This window comes from Microcaecilia unicolor, chromosome 3 (assembly GCF_901765095.1).
Source record: "Microcaecilia unicolor chromosome 3, aMicUni1.1, whole genome shotgun sequence".
NCBI classification, from domain to species: Eukaryota; Metazoa; Chordata; class Amphibia; order Gymnophiona; family Siphonopidae; genus Microcaecilia; species Microcaecilia unicolor.
In genome coordinates, this window is record NC_044033.1 from 382,718,347 (window position 1) to 382,738,849 (window position 20,503).

Here is a 20,503-nt window from a genome sequence, read left to right on the forward strand (position 1 = left end):
TATTAGAAGCAAGAAGACAGTAAAAGAATCAGTTGGACCAAGGAATTAAAGGGGTACTTAGGGAAGACAAGGCCATAGTGGAGAGAGTAAATGAATTCTTTGCTTCGATCTTCACTGAGGAAGATGTGGGGGAGATACCAGTGTCAGAAATGGTATTCAGTGCTGATGAGTCACAGAAACTGAATCAAATCTCTGTAAACCTGGAAGATGTAATGATGCAATCAACACCAATTTGTAAAAAGGGTTCCAGAGGTGATTCAGGAAATTATAGACCGGTGAGCCTGATGATGCCATCAAAATGGTAGAGACTATTATAAAGAACAAAATTACAGAGTATATTCGAAAGCATGGATTAATGAGACGTGACGAGGGGCATAATCGAACGCCCATCTCCATGGGCGTCTATCTCCGAGGACGGATACATGAAGGGGTGGGACAGACCGTATTTTTGAAAAAGATGGGCGTCCATCTTTTAATTCGATAATACGGTTGGTGCCGGGCAAATGCATCAGATTTGGGTGGATTTTAACTGGGCGGAATCGTTTTTCAGCGATAATGGAAACCGAAGGTGCCCAGCTCAAAAATGAATAACTCCAAGGCATTTGGTCGTGGGAGGGGCCAGGATTCGTAGTGCACTGGTCCCACTAACTGCATGGAAAAAGCCCTTCCCTTACTAATCTGGAAAGGAATGGGCATGCATGAAGGAAATTGCATGCAAATGAGCTGCTTGCTGTTAGCTCATTTGCACACGATTTCCTTCCTAAGGAGGGTGCCCGAACTGCCCAGTTGACCACCGGAGGGAATCGGGGATGACCTCCCCTGACTTCCCCAGTGGTGATTAACCACCTCCCACCCTGAAAATAACAGTGTTTCAAACTTTTTTTTTTATTTTAGAGTATGTCCTGTGCTATGCCTCCGTCGGCAGTTGAAGATGTCCTTCCCTGCAATGGCAGCAGTTGAGAACGTCCAAAATGCTTCCAACACCCTCTTTATTTATTTGGATTGTGGATCATAAGTAGCAGCAGTGGGATTTGAACCAGCCACCTCGGGATTACCAGACCAGTGCTCTAACCACTAGGCCAGAGTGCCACTCTGCCATGCCACTTCCTTGAAATTTGGCTGTCCCTGTAGGGAGGGGCAGTTCAGGATGTCCAAAATGTTTGAAAGAAGGACGTCCATGCCTTCGTTATGCCTCTGCTGACACACACATACCTCCCTTGCCCAGGGACCTACATACTGCCCCCCCCCCCCCCCCACAGTGATGGCCAAATTTTAAGGAAGTGGCATGGAGGAATGACAAACTGGCCTAGTGGTTAGAGCACTGGTCTAGTAATCCAGAGGTGGCTGGTTGAAATCCCACTGCTGCTACTTGTGATCCACAATCCAAATAAATAAATAAAGAGGGTGCTGGAAGCATTTTGGACGTTCTCAACTGCCGTTGCAGGGACAGAGGATATACTCTTAAAAAAAAGTTTGTAAAGTTGTTTTTTTCCGGGTGGGAGGTGGGTAATTACCACTGGGGAAGTCAGGGGAGGTCATCCGGTGGTCATCTGGGCAGTTGGAGCACCTTTTAGGGACTTGTTCGTGAGAAAAAAGGGTCCACAAAAAGCGGCCCAAATTCTCACTTCTGCCGCCCTTCTTTTTTCCATTATCGGCCGAGGGCGCCCATCTCTCCTCAGCCGATAAACACGCCCAAGTCCCGCCTTCACCATGCCTCTGACGCACCCCCATCAACTTTGTTCGTTCCCGCGACAGACTGCAGTTGGAGGCGCCCAAAATCGGCTTTCGATTATACTGATTTGGGCGCCCATGAGAGAAAGGTGCCCATCTCCGGATTTGGGTCGAAATATGGGCGTCTTTCTCGTTCTAAAATAAGCTGGAAAGTCAACATACATTTAGTAAGGGGAAATCTTGCCTCACCAATTTACTACATTTCTTTGAAGGGGTAAACAAACATGTGGATAAAGGTGAGATGGTCAATATTGTGTATGTGGATTTTCAAAAGACATTTGACAAAGTACCTCATGAAAGACTCCTGAGGAAATCAGAAAATCATAGAATAGGAGATAATGTCCTATTGTGGATTAAGAACTGGTTAAAAGATAGAAAACAGAAAGTAGGGCAGATAGTAGGGTTCCCCATGGGTTTGTGCTGGGACTACTGCATTTTAACATATTTATAAATGATTTAGAGATGGGAATATTTAGTGAGGTAATTACATTTGCTGAGTGCACAAAGTTATTCAAAGTTGTTAAATCGTAAGAGGATTGTGAAAAATTGTGAGAGGCTCTTATGAGCAAGGGCGTAGCCAGTCCTCGGCAGGAGGGGGGTCCAGAGCCCGAGGTGGGGGGCACTGTTTAGCCACCTCCTGCAGCTGCTGACCCCCCCCCCCCCCGCCACCACCAAAACCCTCCTCCATCACCACCGCCGCCGCCAGGTTCCTTGTTTGCTGGCGGGGGTCCCCAACCGCTCGCCAGCCAAAGAGTCTTTTTCAGCGCTGGTCAACTCTGGCGCCTTCGCTGTGTGATGATCTGTTTCGAACTCCTGACGTCCTGTGCCATGCCCGTCCTGTATGTAGCCCTGTGCAGGACGTGCATGCAGGACGTAAGGTGTCAGAAACAGATCATCACACAGCGAAGACGCCGGAGTCTCTTCGGCTGGCGGGGGTTGGGGACCCCCGTCAGCAAAGGTACCTGGCGCCGCGGCGGGGGGGGGGGGGGAGATGGCAGCTGTGGGGGGGTCAAATGTAGAGGGGGGGAAGGGCTTAATCTGTGGGGGCCCATGCCCCCATGGCCCCACGTAGCTATGCCCCTGCTTACGAGTCTGGAAGACTGGGCATTCCAATGGTAGATGACGTTTAATGTGAGCAAGTGCAAAGTGATGCATGTGGGAAAGAGGAACCCAAATTATATTATAGATATGTGAAGAAAGGTTCCACATTTGGAGGATCTAGGTGTCATCGTTAATGATACAATGAAACCCTCTGCTCAGTGTGCAGCGGTGGCTAAGAAAGCAAACAGAATGTTATGAATTATTAGGAAAAGAATGGGAAACATAAATGAGAATGTTATAATGCCTTTGTATTGTTCCATAGTGTGACTACACCTCAAATAGTGTGTGCCTTTCTGGTCACTACATCTGAAAAAAAGCAGAATTAGGAAAGGTACAGAGAAGAGCGACAAAAATAATAAAGGAGATGGAATGACTTCCCTATGAGGAAAGGCTAAAGCAGCTAGGGCTCTTCAAGCTTGGAGAAGAGACAGCTGAGGGGAAGATATGATAGAGGTCTATAGTATACGGAGTAGAGTGGAATGGGTAGATGTGAATTGTTTATGTACTCTTTCCAAAAATACTAGGACTAGTGAGCATGCAATGAAGCTACTAAGTAGTATGTTTAAAACAAACCATAGAAAATATTTTTCAGTCAATATGTAAATAAACTCTGGAATTTGTTGCCAGAGAATGTGGTAAAAAGCAGTTAGCTTAGCAGGGTTTAAAAAAGGTTTGGATCATTTCCCAAAAGTCCATAAGCCATTATTAAGATGGACTTGGGAAAATCCACTGCTTATTTGTAGGGTAAGTGACATAAAATCTGTTTTACTGTTTTTGGGATCTTGCTAGGTACTTGTGACCTGGATTGGCCACTGTTGGAAACAGGATACTGGGCTTGATGGACCTTCAGTATGGCAATGCTTATATTCTTATTAAATAGTCTGATTTCAATTGACAACTTAGGAGCTGGCTGGGACGCTTTCCAAGTTAAGTGTGTCTTTTTGAGAAATGTTTTGGATTGGCTTATTACTGATAATGAACACTGTTATGTTTAAATCATGAGGAAGTTTTTTTTTGGCCGATGAAGAGTGGATCATGATTTGATCAGCTTAGCTCTATAAGTTGGATGACTTGGAGCTCTTTCAGGCTTTTTCCTTCCTATTTTTACTTATTAACAGCTATATATACTGTTTTGATTTTTGGACAGTAGACCATATATATATATATTTATATATTTGGATCTGCTTCTCTCTCTCTTCTAAGGAGTTTGTCAGACAAATTTGTTAACATAAAATATCATATATGTGGGCAACTGTAGCCCTAATTTAAAGTGCTGGGAGAAAGAAACCAGTTGAGTCCTGTGGGGCATATTCAGTAAGCTGCACTAAGACTTTGCATCTGCCACGTGGTAATTGTCAAAATTAACATGTGATAACTGCAAAATCTCTTTGTTAATGGCTAGGGGTATTCCCAGAATTTTGCTGGGTAGTTAATGCAGAGCAAATGTCACTACTCCAATTTTAGGAGTAGATTCAGTAAATGCATGCTGAGTGCTAGAATGTAAACGGCGCTCCGAGTTAGGCGTGAAACCTGGTTAGATGCAGATCCCCCAAATTCTATAATACTGTGTGCTTCTTTAGTGAACACCCCGACCCACCCATGCCCCTTCCATGGGCACACCCCCTTTTCAGTTGCATGCTACAAAAATTTTAATGCACATCTTTATAGAATAGCACTTTGCAAGATTTGTGCGCAAATCCTAATTGGAGCTAATGAAAAATAATTTGTTGTTAGCACCCAATTATTGCTAGTTATTGGCTCATTACTCAATGGAAGTGCGTGCACATATCGGGTGCATGCCCAAATTTGTGCATGCAATTTTGGATGCCATATGTAGAACCTTGGGGTAATTGTATTGTAGATAATATGTGATGCATTTAGGTATACTTCTTGAGGCAACATTAACATGACAGAATTCACAGCAGTTAACGTGGTAACTCTGATTTGACTGTACAGTGCATGAATGCTGTCAAGGTGCTGTTAACTATTGGCATGTGAGAATTCCCACTCTAAGAGGGTCCTTTACAAAGGCGTGCTAGCATTTTTAGCATGTACTAAATGCTAGAGACCCTCATAAAAATATATGGCTGTCTCTAACATATAGTGCACACCTATTTTTAGTACATGCTGAAATGCTAGCACACCTTTGTAAAAGGGGACTTAAGTAACTTAAACAGCTTAGGAAATAGACCCTATGTGATGTTTCTTTTCTACAGTACACCAACTATATACATTAATAACGGATATGCCACAAATATCAATAACTGTAGTACAACTCATTAGTTCTTTGAGTAGTTAACTGCCTACCAGATTGAGCAAGATACACATATAGACCATACCGTCAGTTTTCCAGGTTTTATGGTCACTTCTTTTGGTAGAATTTCTATACCCACTTTTAGCCTGGAATGCAATATCACCTAATTCAGTCTCTTCTCAATGCAGTGCCTGCTGGTTGAAGTAATCATACATTAGTTTCCTGATCCATTCCTGACTTTGAGTTACAATGTGTTGATCTGTGTTGATCAGTCTATTCATCTGTCTATCAGAGTTTATCAGTTTCTCATTGATGATTCCAGGCACAGTATAGATCATATGTGCTATAAAAACCAGGAGAATGCAAGCCAACAGAAGCCCACAGCAATGTCAGCGGTACTGTTGCCATATCAGAACACAGAGAAAGCGTATCAGATTCAGCATCCATGCAAGACTAGTATTGGGTCGACTGGTTGGATCAATGGAGTCAGTACAATTTATTGGTAAAGAAAAATAGCATAATGTCAAAATACAAACACAAAACACACAAAAAAGAGCGAAAAAAGCAAAACCATAAATTAATTCACTCATTGCAAAACTTACAAAGAATTTTTTATAAAGTCCAAAACTTAAAATTAGTGCAAATGGGAAAGGGTTTGTTCACAAGCAAATGAGAATAAGAAATGGAATTTAAAAATTAAAATATCAAAACTATCCCAACACAAAAATTGTACATAACTATAAACCAAATGCACTATAGTTCCACAGAAGATGCACACCAAACTTTGCTTTGCAATAAGGGCGATTTTTTTCAACATTTTAATAAACATAAACATGGTAATTTGAAGAGTGCTTATGTTTATCAAATAATTCTGGGCCATCAGGGATAGGTGAGTTGGTGCCAGGCATGATTGTTTGTCCCACTGTCTGCAATTACATGCAATCTTGATTTTCTCAGGGTAACCACAATATATTGGGACAAAGAATAAAAACCAGACATATCCCTCATGAATTGGTTTTATCTAGTCATCCTGGCTTCCTCAAATCTGCTCATGCTCTTGCTTTGCTTCCCATAGGTCAGCGGCACTGGTTGCTGAAGCAGGAGTTGATGTTAATACTGTTAGGTTGTTTTTTTCTTTAGCTCTATTTTGAGATAGATTGGAGTTACTATGACAGTACCTCCCATTCACTCCAAAACTTATTTCTAGAAATAGAAGATCAAAGGAGTGAATGGCAAATAAAAACAATATTCCCAATTTACTTTTTAAAAGCAGAAGTGATAAAGCTAACACCAAAGTTCCAGTTAAGCAATCATTTGGGTTCCCCAAAACACCAGTTCACTCTGTCTGAGTTCCTGCTTTAAAAACACCTAACTGGTGTTGATGAGTGATGAGTGGAAGGAGTTAAGTGGAAGCAAGGAATACCTGGCTTTTAAAAATAAATAGCCTCTAGAGATAGTAAGGATGCTCATCTGGTATACGAAACTCATTTTTAGGACTGCATAGTGCCAAAAAAGGAAGAGGTCAACAAGAGCAATTGCCTAGGATCCCAATATGGTAATAGGCTCTCTGACACATTGTTGAAGATTATACAGGTCATGTGGCCCTCTGCAGTGTCAGATTACAAGGTATGCCCCTGCTGTGAGATTGTCTTTAGTTGACTTTGAGTAAAGAATCAACATGGGGATCTGTGAAATGCAAACATAGTAACTCTCATGTGAGACCCTTCTCTAACACAGTGGAGCCTTTTGGGTGCCGAAGGAGTGGCCAACAGGGTTTTCCAGCCCTGTTGATTGAAGCAAAGAGGACAAAGGCCACAGCACCATGGCTCATGGAAATTCCCAGGCATCAGTAGACTTTCCTGAACCCACTGACCCAGGAAATGAAGAAAAGCCAGTGGGATATGAATTGGAAACTGAGGAAGTGGAGGGGGAAAGGAGCAAAAGACCAAATGAGGTTTTTTTGAGGAGGGGGAGAGGAGGCCGAGACCACTGAGAAAAATACAGAGACCATCGGGGAGGGCTTTTGGAAGGAGGAAAGAGAAGAATAAAAAGGGGACACTAACAGGAATGATAGTGGAGGGGGACAGGAGGGGAGGGAGAGAGAAATGGGTATTACATATACACATACATGCAGTAAAGAACACTTATGAAAATATATACTCCATGGCCTACAGACTTATTTCCAAAGTGGATTAAAGGATTTTACATTAAAACTCATTATGCATATCTGCATGTCATTTGGACAAGAATTAAGCTGGTTATCCTGCAAACCAGACCTATCACCCAGAGACCAAGAGTCATCTAAGAGATTGAAAATGAGGTAGTGCCCCTTTTACATGGCTACTGCTACATGACCCTAAAGCAAGCAGAGGCAAACTTCTTTTAAACTCGGGTATTCGGTGCTTTGGAAGGTTTGCTCCTTAGGCATTTGTTTATGTTGCTATGCCTAAATTTGGGCCTGCTGGGAATTTAAATTGGGCAGCTTTTCTTCAAAATTGTAATATCTTGTTTAACTGTACTTATAATGTACCTTCAGTTTAGCCATCCATCTATATATCCCAATTGAGTTTTTACTACCCGTCTTGTCACCATCTGTATATCTGCACTTGGCCCCTCAGCTACATAGTAAGATGTTTCATTGTATTGTAAGAACAGCATTAGCATCATATCCATGTTATTTGAATATTCTAAAGCGTGTTAATTAGGTGTTTCATTAATATTATGCTGACATCGTATATCTATGCTACTTGAATGTTCCTCTGTCGATTATGGTATCATTTGTATTATGCTGACATTTATCTTATGTTATACAGTGCTGTTAAATGTGTATATTTCTGATATTGTTTCACGTTAGACCTATTATTAGGTTTTATTTTGCCATGTCCAAGTTTACTTCATTGATTGTATTTATGTTTATATTTGGTTATTTTACTATTGTTATGCTGTTAACAAAATTGTAAAGTTTATGTTAAACTGTACCTGCTGTTTACTTAGCATCTGTTACTGTAGTATAAATAGCTCTAACGTTCACATTTTAAGGTGTCTTCCAACCTTATTTAAAAAAAATTCCAAAACAACAGCTGATATTGGGAGAAAGGAAGTTCCTTAATCTAGTGCAACGAAAGGTTAATACTCTGAATGACATGAGAGCGTCCACAGAATTAGAACTAAAGGCCAACAATCAGGCCTGGAAATCTGATTAGCCTTCCCCACTGCTACATTATCTTTGCTTTGTCCTTTCATCACTCAGTACCTGCTAGCTATATAGACTCCATGAAAACTGCTCTTGAAGAAGGTATAAAGCTCATGGGGATAGTTTGTTGTTCAGTGCTTTATAATTGTGTGCTGTACAGAACTTGTTTGAATGTGAACGTCCATATATCACCTGATCACTCTTCTTCTCTCCGGCCTTATTTTCTGGCAGTGCTTTTTAATCAATACAGTCAGTGCTGCTGAACTAAGACTGGGAATTAGAAAAGAGAGCATAGAAGTGGATGTGTCTGTTCATCACACCAATCCATATTCTATAAAGTATGCGTGAAAAGTGACATGCCAATTATGCACTGGTCATTAGAATCATGGCACATATGCATGTGTCTGCCAGAATTCTTCTGCCTATGCGATATTTAGCAAATATGTTTGTTTCTTACATAGCATGTATTTTATGGGCAGACGTACACATGGGCAGAGCCTGGGCAGAACTCAGACTTACGCAGGTAACTTATACAATATTATATGTTAGGCAAGTACCTCTGGTTATAATGCTAGTAAAGAGAAGTAGGTGCCACCTAAACCTCTTGACCTGGTGATCAAGTTATGTAATTCTATAACTAACTGAGGGGGTCTTTTACAAAGTGGCAGTAAGCCCAACACAGGCTTACTGCTTGCTAAACCAGAAATACTGCCGGGCAACCGCAGCAGCCCAGCGGTAGTTCCCACCCCCAGCGCGTGCCATTTCTGATGCTACAAGCAAAAATATTTTTGTGCTTGTAGCACTGGTGTTTACCCAGTGGTAATCGGGCAGTGCCACGCGCTACCTGATTACTGCCGGGTTAGTGTGGGGCCTTATTGCCACCTCAATGGGTGGCGCTAAGTGCTCCCTCCCAAAATGGTCGTATGGCAAGTGCTTCACTTGCCGCACGGCCATTTCTTTAAAAAAAAACCCATTCGCTGATGTCAGCGCAGGCCCCCTACTGCCGCAGTTTAGTAAAAGGACCCCTGAGGCACCCAAATTATGCAGGCTCTGAGCCTATTGTATAAGTCGGCATCAGTGTGCTGAAATTTAGACATGCACACTTTACACCATGTCAATAGCAGGTATAAATGCACATTCCTAAATGTGATAGTTTTCTGCATAACTTGCAGTGTTTTGTAAGTTAAGGAGAGAATTCAATAAATGGTACAGAAAATTCAGCACCAAAAAACTGGAGTGCTATGTGCTATTCTATAAAGATAGCGCACCCTATATAGAATAGTATTTGGCACAGATACCATGCCAATGTTTGAGCCACCGTACTTACATATGCTAAAAGTAGATGTAAATGCTGACTACCAACTTAGTCGCCCTTCGGGTGAATTCTACAAATCCACACAGAATGTTTTGAATTGCTGGCTTTTCAGATACGTGTGATTGAAGTTGGGTGATGTACTTTCTAGAATAGCGCACAGCACGATGCACACACACATTTTAAAGACTGCCAATTAACATCATTAATTGGTTGTTAGCAGCCAATCAGGGCCACCAAGGGGGGGGGGGGGCAAATTTCCCCAGGCCTGGTCTCTAGGCAGGTGGGCCCGGCGCCAGCAAGCTTGCTTCTTCCAGGTCTGTCTCTCCTGATCCTGCATGCATGCGGGGACCCGGATGATTGCATTGACACGATATCGCATTAATGCAATCATCCAGGTCCCGGCACGCATGAGCAGGAGAGGAGATGGCAGACCGAGGGACTGACTCACATACTAAGGTAAGGGGGTGGGCGGCAGCTCGAACGTAGGGGGCGGCCCGAGTATGGAGGGTGTGGTGTAGCAGCCCAGGTGGGGGTGGGGACGGTTCTGCCCCGGGCCTGGCTGTGTCTTTCGGCGGCCCTGCACCCAATTACTGATGTTTCCAAGCTCATTAGCAAATTTATTTGTGCATGCAACAGAGATGGGAATAAAATTTGGGGCATGATATATAGAATCCAGGGTAAGTGTGTAAATTTTGGCCCCACCCATGCTCCTCCCCCTGTGAATGCCCCCTTGTATTTATGTGCAAAGGCAGTTGTGCACGTATGTTCTAGAATACTGGTGAGCATGCAACTAGAACGTACAAGTGTGACTGTTACAGGTACACAGGTACGCATGTAAGTGCTAGTAGTCTATAAGTTAGTCATGCAATTGGTGCTAAACTTTAGGTGACCTGCTCTAGAATGAGGGGGAGAGTGTGCTGTCCCTTGTTCTTTGCTATCCTTTTTTCTTCGATTGTTGTAAACCATTCTGATGCACGATGGAAGGTATAAAGTATAGGAATCAAGCAAACTGCAGGAGGTAGCGGCTGCTTATACCACAGAGCTCTGCTTTCTAATTTTGGGAAGCTTACAAATAAATTCTCAGCAGATATCCCTAGCCTTTCCCTCTTCAAGAGACAATTCCGTGTGTGCTAAAGGTGAAAGTACAGGATCTTGACCTGTTTTCCTGCCTCTCCTAAGAAATGTGGAGGCGTATTTTCAAAGCACTCAGACTTACAAAGTTACATAAGGGCCCTTTAACAAAGGCGTGGTAGGCTCTACGTGCGTGTAGTATGTGCCAAAATGAGATTACTGCAAGGCTAGCGCACCCCCCTTGACGGTAAAAACTGGCTCGCATGTGCCAAAAATAGGTGCCTACACTACCACAGGCCACGTTTTGCTGCAGCTTAGTAAAAGGACCCCATAGTAACCTATGGGACTTTGTAAGTCTTAAGTGCTTTGAAAATGAGCTCCATAGGCAACTGTGACCTAATATCAAATGAATGGAGAGAACCTAAGTGGGGTTGCTGCAGCAAGAAAGTGGATTGTCAGGCTTTTCCAGCTCAAGCCAGTCAGTCTCCTAGTCACTTGTATATCCTTTGAGGCTTAGATCCACCCTTAGCTCTTTATGATTTATCAGTTCCACAGCATCTTGGGTGTTTGAATCAAGTTAGTGCCTTCTGTGTGCACACTGAATGTCATCTATTGTCATCATATATGTAGTATGGGGAGAACAACTCTGCTGGGCATTAACCTACTAGCATTGTGATAGCTGTTGCTCAGTATCATTACCTGCCTATTTTCCCCTAGCTGTAAGCTATGGGCTCGTTTTCAAAGCACTTAGGCTTACAAAGTTATATAGAAACTTTGAAGATATGCCTCTATGTTACTGAAAGCTGATATCAATCAATAAATTGCTACGGTGACCATATTGCTGTATGTCAAAAGGGACAATCAGTGCTGGTTTTATTCCCAGGGTAGTTCTAATTGCTGAAGTCCATGCATGCAATGAAAACAAAACCAAGACCGGCTTATCCTGTCCTTTTAGACGTATAGCTATTTGGTCCTCCTGTATCTTGTTCATCCCTGGTACACTAGATGTGGCCTGTTCATGATGGGTAGCAATCAAAACGGAAAGAAATCAAACAGCAAAAATAACATAAGCCAATAAATATAGCAAATGATAAAATCTTACCTAGTTGGGAACAAAAAAAGAAAAATCACCATATTTTAAACAGAGTATGCACATCTTTTTAAAGTCTCCAAATGAGAGTATGCCACCGTGGCATGGAATGTGGAGGCAGCATATCAGACTATTGAGTCTATTAAGAAAAATACGCCCCTCATCCTCCTATTCCCTTGGTTTTATATTGTTATTCCTCCCCCTACAGAAAAAAATACCCCCAAGCTTCCTCCACCTTAGGAGAAAAGATTCAAATATACAGAAAATATGCTGTCAAACCCCTTATAAGAGTTCTGTTGAGAACCAGGGGAGAGAGTCAGAGGATCAGGGCTGTTTCCAGTGAGTCGACTTGCTGGTGTCACCCTCATGCTCCTAGCAGCTTCTTGACCATGTAGCCGGGCATGCTGTAGAGGAAGAGGGCCACCATGGCCAGAAGCAGCAAAGCCACCACAATTTTAATGATCAGCCACTTGTAGCGGGTGCAGATGAGGTACTTGATGGACTTAAGCGGGTTCAGGAACCAGATGAAGGACGTGTCGGGCCGACTGTCCATGGCAGCATGATGAAGAGAGCAGAAGAAGGGTGCAGGTAGGAACAAATGTCAGTTGTTAGTGTTGTTAGTAATAGAAAAAAGAAAACACTCTGAACAACTCAATTAGTATTGGTTAAACATTTAAAAATAATCTCTGTTCTGATTTCAGCAAGCAAAGAAACATTGGTTCAGTGTCTCCTAAACATACAGATTATCAAAGAAAACTGTGGCTTCCCTTTCTTTGAAAAGGAACTGGAAATACAGATCTAGAGCCCAGTTTTGCAAGAGTTTATTCCCATTCAACGTGGATGGGAAAAATTCTTAATAAACCAAGCCCCCCTTGGTGTCTATATACACTTGGTGAAAGAGCTCACTGCCCTGCATGGGTGACAGATATTATCAGCCTTGCTATTTAACAAACTCATTAATAAGAAGCCATCTTTGCCAGATAAGATGTTTACAGCAGTTCTTCAACCGATACGCATTTTTGTCTCTAAAATGACATGACAGCTGTGCAGGCCAGCCAAGTTTAACCAGTCTGTGGGCTGCATTCTTCAAAAGCCAAGTTACCTGAGCAAATACTTTGAATATCAACCCGAGAGACCAGTATGAATTCATTTGTCGTGGAGATACAGTTGAAAAGTAAAGATAACATAGTGGGAATTTTTCATGGATGTGCTTAAGAAAGATACTTATACATATTTTAATGGACTTTGTCACCACCAAGACGGTCCACCCCCTACCAAGTCTGTAGCCAATCCTCTTGCAGAATGATACTGAAGAGAGCAGCGGACCATCTCAAAAGATGGGTTTGTACACACACTCTTACTTAGCTTGGTAGGCTCTCTATAAGACATCTCCTGATGTGTTGCTAGATCTATCTATCTATCTATCTATCTATCTATCTATCTATCTATCTATCTATCTATCTATCTATCTATCTATCTATCTATCTATCTATCTATCTATCTATCTATAATAGCATATTTGTGCTTTACTAGAAGTGGGGGGAGGAAGCATGTCATGGATATAACATACCTGCAATAATATAATTGATGTAGAGCATGAGTACACATTGGGAGTAAGTCTACAAGTGGGTATCTCCTTTCAGGCACCTCAGTGCCACATGGTGATAGTCTATTCTATAATGGCATTTGGGTGCCTAAATTCTATTACAAAATACTAGCATAACCCAGTATTGGGCCACCTAAAATCTGGGCACCTGCAGTTACACAAGCCATAGACAGAGGCATATTTTCAAAGTACTTAGCCTTCCAAAGTTCCATAGAAACCTATGGAACTTTGGAAGGCTAAGTGCTTTGAAAATATGCCTCTTAGTGTAATTGCGGATGCCTATAAGCGGCAAGGGCATGTGTAAGTGGCAGCACTGCCCATGTCCCTCACATGCTCATCCCATGTGAATGCCCCCTTTGCATTTACACACTATGCCACTTATGCCCACCCTTACAGAATAGCACCTAGGTGTTTTGTTGTCACTTGTGTACATAAGTGAACATTTATTCACAGAAGTGCTAATACTCTGTTCACTTATGGGCCAAGGGATGCACAGATAGGGGTGACTTTCTGCAGGTACAGCTCCATTTATTTATCTTCCCATAAAACACTGCCTAAATGAAGACTAATACAGATCAAGGGTTCTCAACCCAGAACTCAGGACACCCAGCAAGTCAGGTTTTCAGGATATCCACAATGAATATCCATGAGATAGATTTGTGTATAATGGAAGCAATGCATTCAAATTTATCTTATGCATATTCATTGTAGATAGCTCCAAAACTAAACTGGCCTGGATGGCCCAAGGACTGAATTTGAGGACCCCATGATACAGATGGAACATCCATATTTCCCCTTTTGTCAGGCATTATTACACTGTAACTTTAAATATGTCAGCAGGTTTTTCCAAGAAGTGTGCAGGAGGATACAGCTGTAACTGCCAACTGTGATAGGTAAGACATGACCATAGACTTTTCTGAATCTTATTTTCTTTTACTTAATCTTCATATATAAGAAAATGCAACATTTGCATTTAGCCCTGGCCAGCTCAGTAATGTTGCTGCAGTACAGCTCTCTCAACCACTCAACTAGGTGATTTGGGAGAGTGAAAGGTTGCAGGCTTTCATGCCTCTGCAGAATACCCAGGCCTGAGAAGCCTGAGGATCAGAGAGAGTGCTGAGATTGTTCTGGAGATCCTGAAGGACAAATGCTATAATAGTTACAGAAACAGTGAAAGAAGCACCCACATATCTTTTCTTATAAAATCTTTTCTTATAAAACCCTCAATGTTTGTAAGATATCTCTTTGGTGTTCTATTACTGTCTGGTCAGATTTATTTTATCTGCTTGTGTTTTCTGTTGCATTTAATCCTTGATCTCATGTCAAGATATAGCTCTTGAGTAGGGTTGCCAACATTAAGACTGAAAAACAAGGAACAGATTCCATATGGATTCCATATGGATAGGTGTTTTTCCAAAATAAATTACAAACAGGCAGTGCTTTATATTAATATGGGACTTCTGGCAACCCTACCTGTGAGCTGAGTCAGAGAATATAATAATAGTGTCACCCCAAGAAAGGTTACTAAAGAAAGAACACAAGGAGAAAGAAGCAGAGAAAGTACCATGAGTGACCAAAGTCCTCTCAGGCTCCCAGGATCTTCTTGACTAGGTAACCTGGCATAGAATAAAGGAAGAGGCCAACCATGAGCAGCAGAAGGATGAGGAGCAGCACTTTCAGGATCAGCCAGCGGTACGTGTGCCAGATGAAGTAGCGGATGGACTTCAGAGGGTTCAGAAACCAAATGAAGCTGGTATCTGGCCGACTAAGGTAAGAAAGGAGGAATGGAGTGGACAGAGGAAAAAGTGAGGGAGGGAGGAAGAAGAACAATGGATGACAAAGGGAGGAGAGAAAGGACGGGAACAACAGAGTGGACAGGGGGAATGAGAGGGAAGAAGGGTGTGCGGGTAAAAGAAATACAACAGAAAACACAAAGAGAGTACATAAAGGAAAAGAAATAGTGAATATAAATAAAGCAGAAAATCTGTGATGTTTAGTATCAAAGGAGAATCTGCACACTACAAATCACAGAGACTGATATGTGGAAGAGGGGCTTTCATTACCCCCATAAGCCTCCTGTTATCTTCGGTCTTATGCTTATAGAGTATCCACGCTTCCAGATAGGTGCTCTATAATCCCCTAATCCCCCACTCCCCCATCAAGACAGGGCCCTGCTACTCCATCACAAACCTGACACAGAAGAATGAGGCCTGAAAAGCTAGCATGGATCCTAAGACCCTGTATTGAGGCATCATCACTGGCTCCATGATATCTTTCCTAGCCATATCCATGCAAAAATGATCCTGCAGTGATTTCTGCTCTAATAGGACTATAGCCCTTTCTGATAAGCATACAATTGTCTGGGTTTCACTCTGCGTTCTGTAGCTTCATTCTAAGATGTGAAACTGAGGTCCAATGCAATGTTTCCCAATGCAGCCCACAAGCTTCCCTCCATGGGCAGATCTGGTTTTCAGGCTGTCTACTATGAATGTGCATGACATACCTGTATACATTTGGAACCTCCTTCATATTCATTGAAGATAACCTCAAAAACAGACCTGCTTGGTGAGGCTCCAGGACCAAGGTGGGAAGCACTGCTGGAATAGCCTCTCCTCACAGAAATCACACCTCTAATAATTCCTCATCTATCATATTCTCAGTACTTAGCTCGGTGCTCCTCAGCCTTTTCCTGGCAGCACACGTGCCAGTCAGGTTTTCAGGATTGCCATAATATGTGTAGAAACACCAAGGTTGTGCCCTGTTAGGAGTGCAGAGATCTTTTTTCCTTCCTTAGCTATTCTGGGATAAGGGGTGGCCCTCTGCTGAGATTGACAGTGGAAGACTAACGGAGGAAAAATTGGGGTCATATAAATACCAAGCCTGGGGGGGGGGGGGGGGGTTGTCATTGGCTTCTGCTCCTTGGCCACTGCACTGCCGATGTAAGGGAAGCTAATGACTGACTAGCCCAGCCAATGCACAGGGGAAGAGGAGGAGTGTGGAAACAGTAAGAGAGCCTATCCAGTGGCTGAACCTATTCCTGATCAAGCTTGAAGGAGTAAGAGGAGACTGAGGAGGGTCCTATAACATCTACATGGATAAATGAACCAGCAATAGAGTTTCATCTGGGGAAGACCCCAAATAACAAGGATTTTGTGCTTTCAGGCTTAGTGAGCCCTACCTACTAAAAGACGAAGGGTTTACAGAGGCACTTACCATCTGGGAGAGGGGCCCCAGATAGCCTAAGGCAGCAAAAGTACTGCCTCCAGGAATCTCTATTCAGATAGATGATTCCCAAGAAAAAAGCTACTGAAAGACAGCATTAAAACATTTGCCCTACTTTACTACTGCTGTATATAATTGCTACTAAGCATTTGTCTGACATTTGACTTGAAGACTCCAAGTTAAAGTAAACTAAAAGCCAAGATAGCCTACCTCCAGGCTTCAAAGGACCTAAGGGATCTCCTTCAATCATACTGGGTGACTAATGCAGCCAAATATGGAAGAGTTCTCTCATGGTGGCCTATAATAATTAGTGTGAAGATTTTAAATTCTATCCTGTACTTAATGGAAAGCTAATGATTGCACATAAATAATGGTGTCACATGATCAAACCTACATGTCCTCTCAAGCAGCCAAATGGCCGTATTCTGGAGGTATTTTACGTGCTTCACATCATACTTGCATAAGCCACACTGCCATAACCTATCCGAGAAACCAACAAAGCATGCAATAGAGTATGCTAAGCTGCTTCATCAAAATAATCTCTAATCAAATGAAGGCAGCAAGAAACCCTTTTTTACTACACAGGATATCTGTTCTTCAAAAGATAAACAAAAAAATATCACCCCTAAATACCTAAAAGAGGCAATAATGTGCACTGGATGTACAAACAAAACCAGCCTCATAGTAGGATGCTTGAGGGGACCGGAAATCCAGCACGGTGTGGTTTTATCTATATTAAGGACCATTGGATGATCCTTAAGCCAGTGTGCCATTGCTGTGAGACAATCTTCTAAAAAGAAAACCTCAGGAGACATAGCAGATGTTTAGGCAACCAGAAGAATATCATCAGGATAAATGAACACACCTACATTGACATTCTGAGTAATTGATACCAAACGTGCAAGAAAGATGTTATATAGAAGTGGTAACAATTGCAAGCCATCTAATGGGAAAGCAGATGAAGCTTTTGAGGCAACAGTGGCTGAGAAAGAATGGCCATCAGAAAAGATAAGAATCAGTTCAAAACTCCTTCACTGACCCCAATCATCTGGAGCCTCGACAACAAAAGCTGATGATAAAGCAGATCACAGGCAGTTGCCAAGTCTGAAGAAACAGCCAATGCCACTGTGCCCTTGCTAACGAGGCATGCCCTCGCTTAACAATGCAGTCAGTACAGTTTCTGTATTATAGCTCATCCTAAAACTCGATTGGTGAGGATTTAATGCTGCCACTGCTTTTCAACATGATCTATCAATTGGCACAGTACTACCTTCTCCATCAATTTGGCCATATAACCCAGATTTGAAATGGGCTTATAGTTCACTGGCACCATTGAGTCCAATAAGGACTTCTTCAAGATTGGTTTAACCACTGCCTACTTCCAAAGGGAAGGCACTTCACCATGGGAAGTGCAAGACGTAACAAGCCATTCAAAGATATGCTTAATGGCATAACCAACTTTGACTTATAAATGCCTCCACAGTTTCTAGAACAAGGGGAGGACTCTCCTGACCTCTGAAGTAATGGTGAAAGAAGACCTCTTTTGGATGGAAATTGTGACTGGTAAAAAGCTTCAGCTCTGTTTGAATTCTTTGGCTCCTTTTTCCTGGACCACTGTATAACCGAGTAAGAGGATCTTAGGCTAGCCTAGCCATTGTATCAGGAGAAGAAAAGAAGTGATGAGCAATTACAGAGTTGCTGAGGCTTCTGGACTTACCTATAGGTGTAAACTAGAACAGGGAACCAGCCCACCAGGGAGAATAGGCTGGGAAAGGAAAGGAAGACAGTGGGGACAATGGGAAGACAGAAAGAGAGGGAAGAAATGGAAAGGTGGCGCTGAAAAATTATTTTAGGAGAAGAATCACACAAGGAAAGTAGAAATGACAGACTGGAACCAAACTAGTTAGAAAAATAAAATGCCAAGATAAAAAAATTAGTTAAACATTTATTTAAAATTTTTGGCAACTGGAATGGATCAGCTTTGGGAACAGTTCATCTTTCTATTTTTGTACTTTGAAGCCTACAGAAGGAAATGCATATCTGTTTCTCAGTTACCAGTACTGCATTCCTTACAGAGTCTGACTTTCTCAGAAGTTACCATTTCAGTTTTTTTTTCTGTCTGTTTATTTCTAAGTTATGTAAGGTCACTTATTCTATGTTGGATGAGAGTCTGTCCATGTTTTGCATATTCCTCGATATCCTGTCCTCACTTGGATTCCAGGGCTCTGTCCTTTCCTGGTTCTCTTCCTACCTCTCCCTCCGCACCTTCAGTATTCACTCTGGTGGATCCTCTTCTACTTCTATCCCTCTGCCTGTCAGCATACCTCAGGGTTCTGTTCTTGGTCCCCTCCTCTTTTCTATCTACACTTCTTCCCTTGGTTCATTAATCTCATCCCATAGCTTTTCCTACCATCTCTATGCTGATGACGCCCAAATCTACCTTTCTACCCCTGATATCTCGCCTTGCATCCAAACCAAAGTTTCAGCGTGCTTGTCTGACATTGCTGTCTAGATGTCTCAATGCCACCTGAAATTAAACATGACCAAAACCGAGCTTCTCATTTTTCCCCCCAAACCCACCTCCCCACTCCCCCTGTTTTCTATTTCTGTTGATGGCTCTCTCATTCTCCCTGTCTCCTCAGCTCGAAACCTTGGGGTCATCTTTGACTCTTCTCTCTCCTTCTCTGCTCATATCCAGCAGATCGCCAAGACCTGTCGTTTCTTTCTTTACAACATCCGTAAAATCCGCCCCTTTCTTTCCGAGCACTCTACCAAAACCCTCATCCACACCCTTGTCACCTCTCGTTTAGACTACTGCAATCTGCTTCTTGCTGGCCTCCCACTTAGTCACCTCTCCCCTCTCCAGTCGGTTCAAAACTCTGCTGCCCGTCTCGGCTTCTGCTAGGGTCGCTTTACTCATACTACCCCTCTCCTCAAGTCGCTTCACTGGCTCCCTATCCGTTTTCGCATCCTGTTCAAACTTCTTCTACTAACCTATAAATGTACTCACTCTGCTGCTCCCCAGTATCTCTCCACACTCGTCCTTCCCGACACCCCTTCCCGTGCACTCCGCTCCATGGATAAATCCTTCTTATCTGTTCCCTTCTCCACTACTGCCAACTCCAGACTTTGCACCTTCTGTCTCGCTGCACCCTACGCCTGGAATGAACTTCCTGAGCCCCTACATCTTGCCCCATCCTTGGCCACCTTTAAATCTAGACTGAAAGCCCACCTCTTTAACATTGCTTTTGACTCGTAACCACTTGTAACCACTCGCCTCCATCTACCCTCCTCTCCTCCTTCCTGTACACATTAATTGATTTGATTTGCTTACTTTATTTTTTGTCTATTAGATTGTAAGCTCTTTGAGCAGGGACTGTCTTTCTTCTATGTTTGTGCAGCGCTGCGTACGCCTTGTAGCGCTATAGAAATGCTAAATAGTAGTAGTAGTAGTAGTTGCTAAGCATGTAGTTCCTGTACAGGGACCTGTAGCAGTCCAGCTTGTTCTAGTTTCCCTATACTGGTTATTTTGGTGCTCTAGGGTCTAGTGTAATATGTACAGTGTTCTACAACCTAAGACAAGGAAAGTGACTGATAGGGGAAGCTAAGTTAAAAGAAGACATGTGAGAGGAGATGGCAGGAAGAATAGGCAAAATGGTTACCTGTAGTTCTCATCCATCCCTATTGTCACTAGTATAAATAAGGTATTTTCTAGAATGACTGTGGGGTAGAGATGAGGCAGGGAGTGGAGCTAAGAGGTGAAGTGGGTGGGGCTGGGGGACATGTGCTAAAAATTTTCTCAAAAACTGTTTCCCCTTGGCATCTCTGTATTTAGTTGAAGCCAGTTGAATAGCAGGCCTAAATTAAATGGATAACGGTGGCAGCGGTTACTGCATTATACCTACATTCAGCGCCACTGG

At 42.6% G+C, this 20,503-nt stretch overlaps 1 protein-coding gene across 4 annotated transcripts in view; it reads right to left on the reverse strand.

The window, feature by feature from the left end:
• Positions 1–12,119: 12,119 nt before the first annotated feature.
• Positions 12,120–20,503, reverse strand: part of OTOF (otoferlin) — a 762,055-nt gene continuing 753,671 nt past the window's right edge. For 2 of the 4 annotated variants that reach the window (XM_030198653.1, XM_030198655.1), the window contains one exon: positions 12,120–12,300. In XM_030198653.1, the coding sequence (XP_030054513.1) occupies positions 12,120–12,300 (181 nt within the window). Of the gene's footprint in view, positions 12,301–14,945; positions 15,127–20,503 lie in introns of those variants that run through there. The other 2 variants (XM_030198656.1, XM_030198652.1) reach the window with 1 other exon arrangement.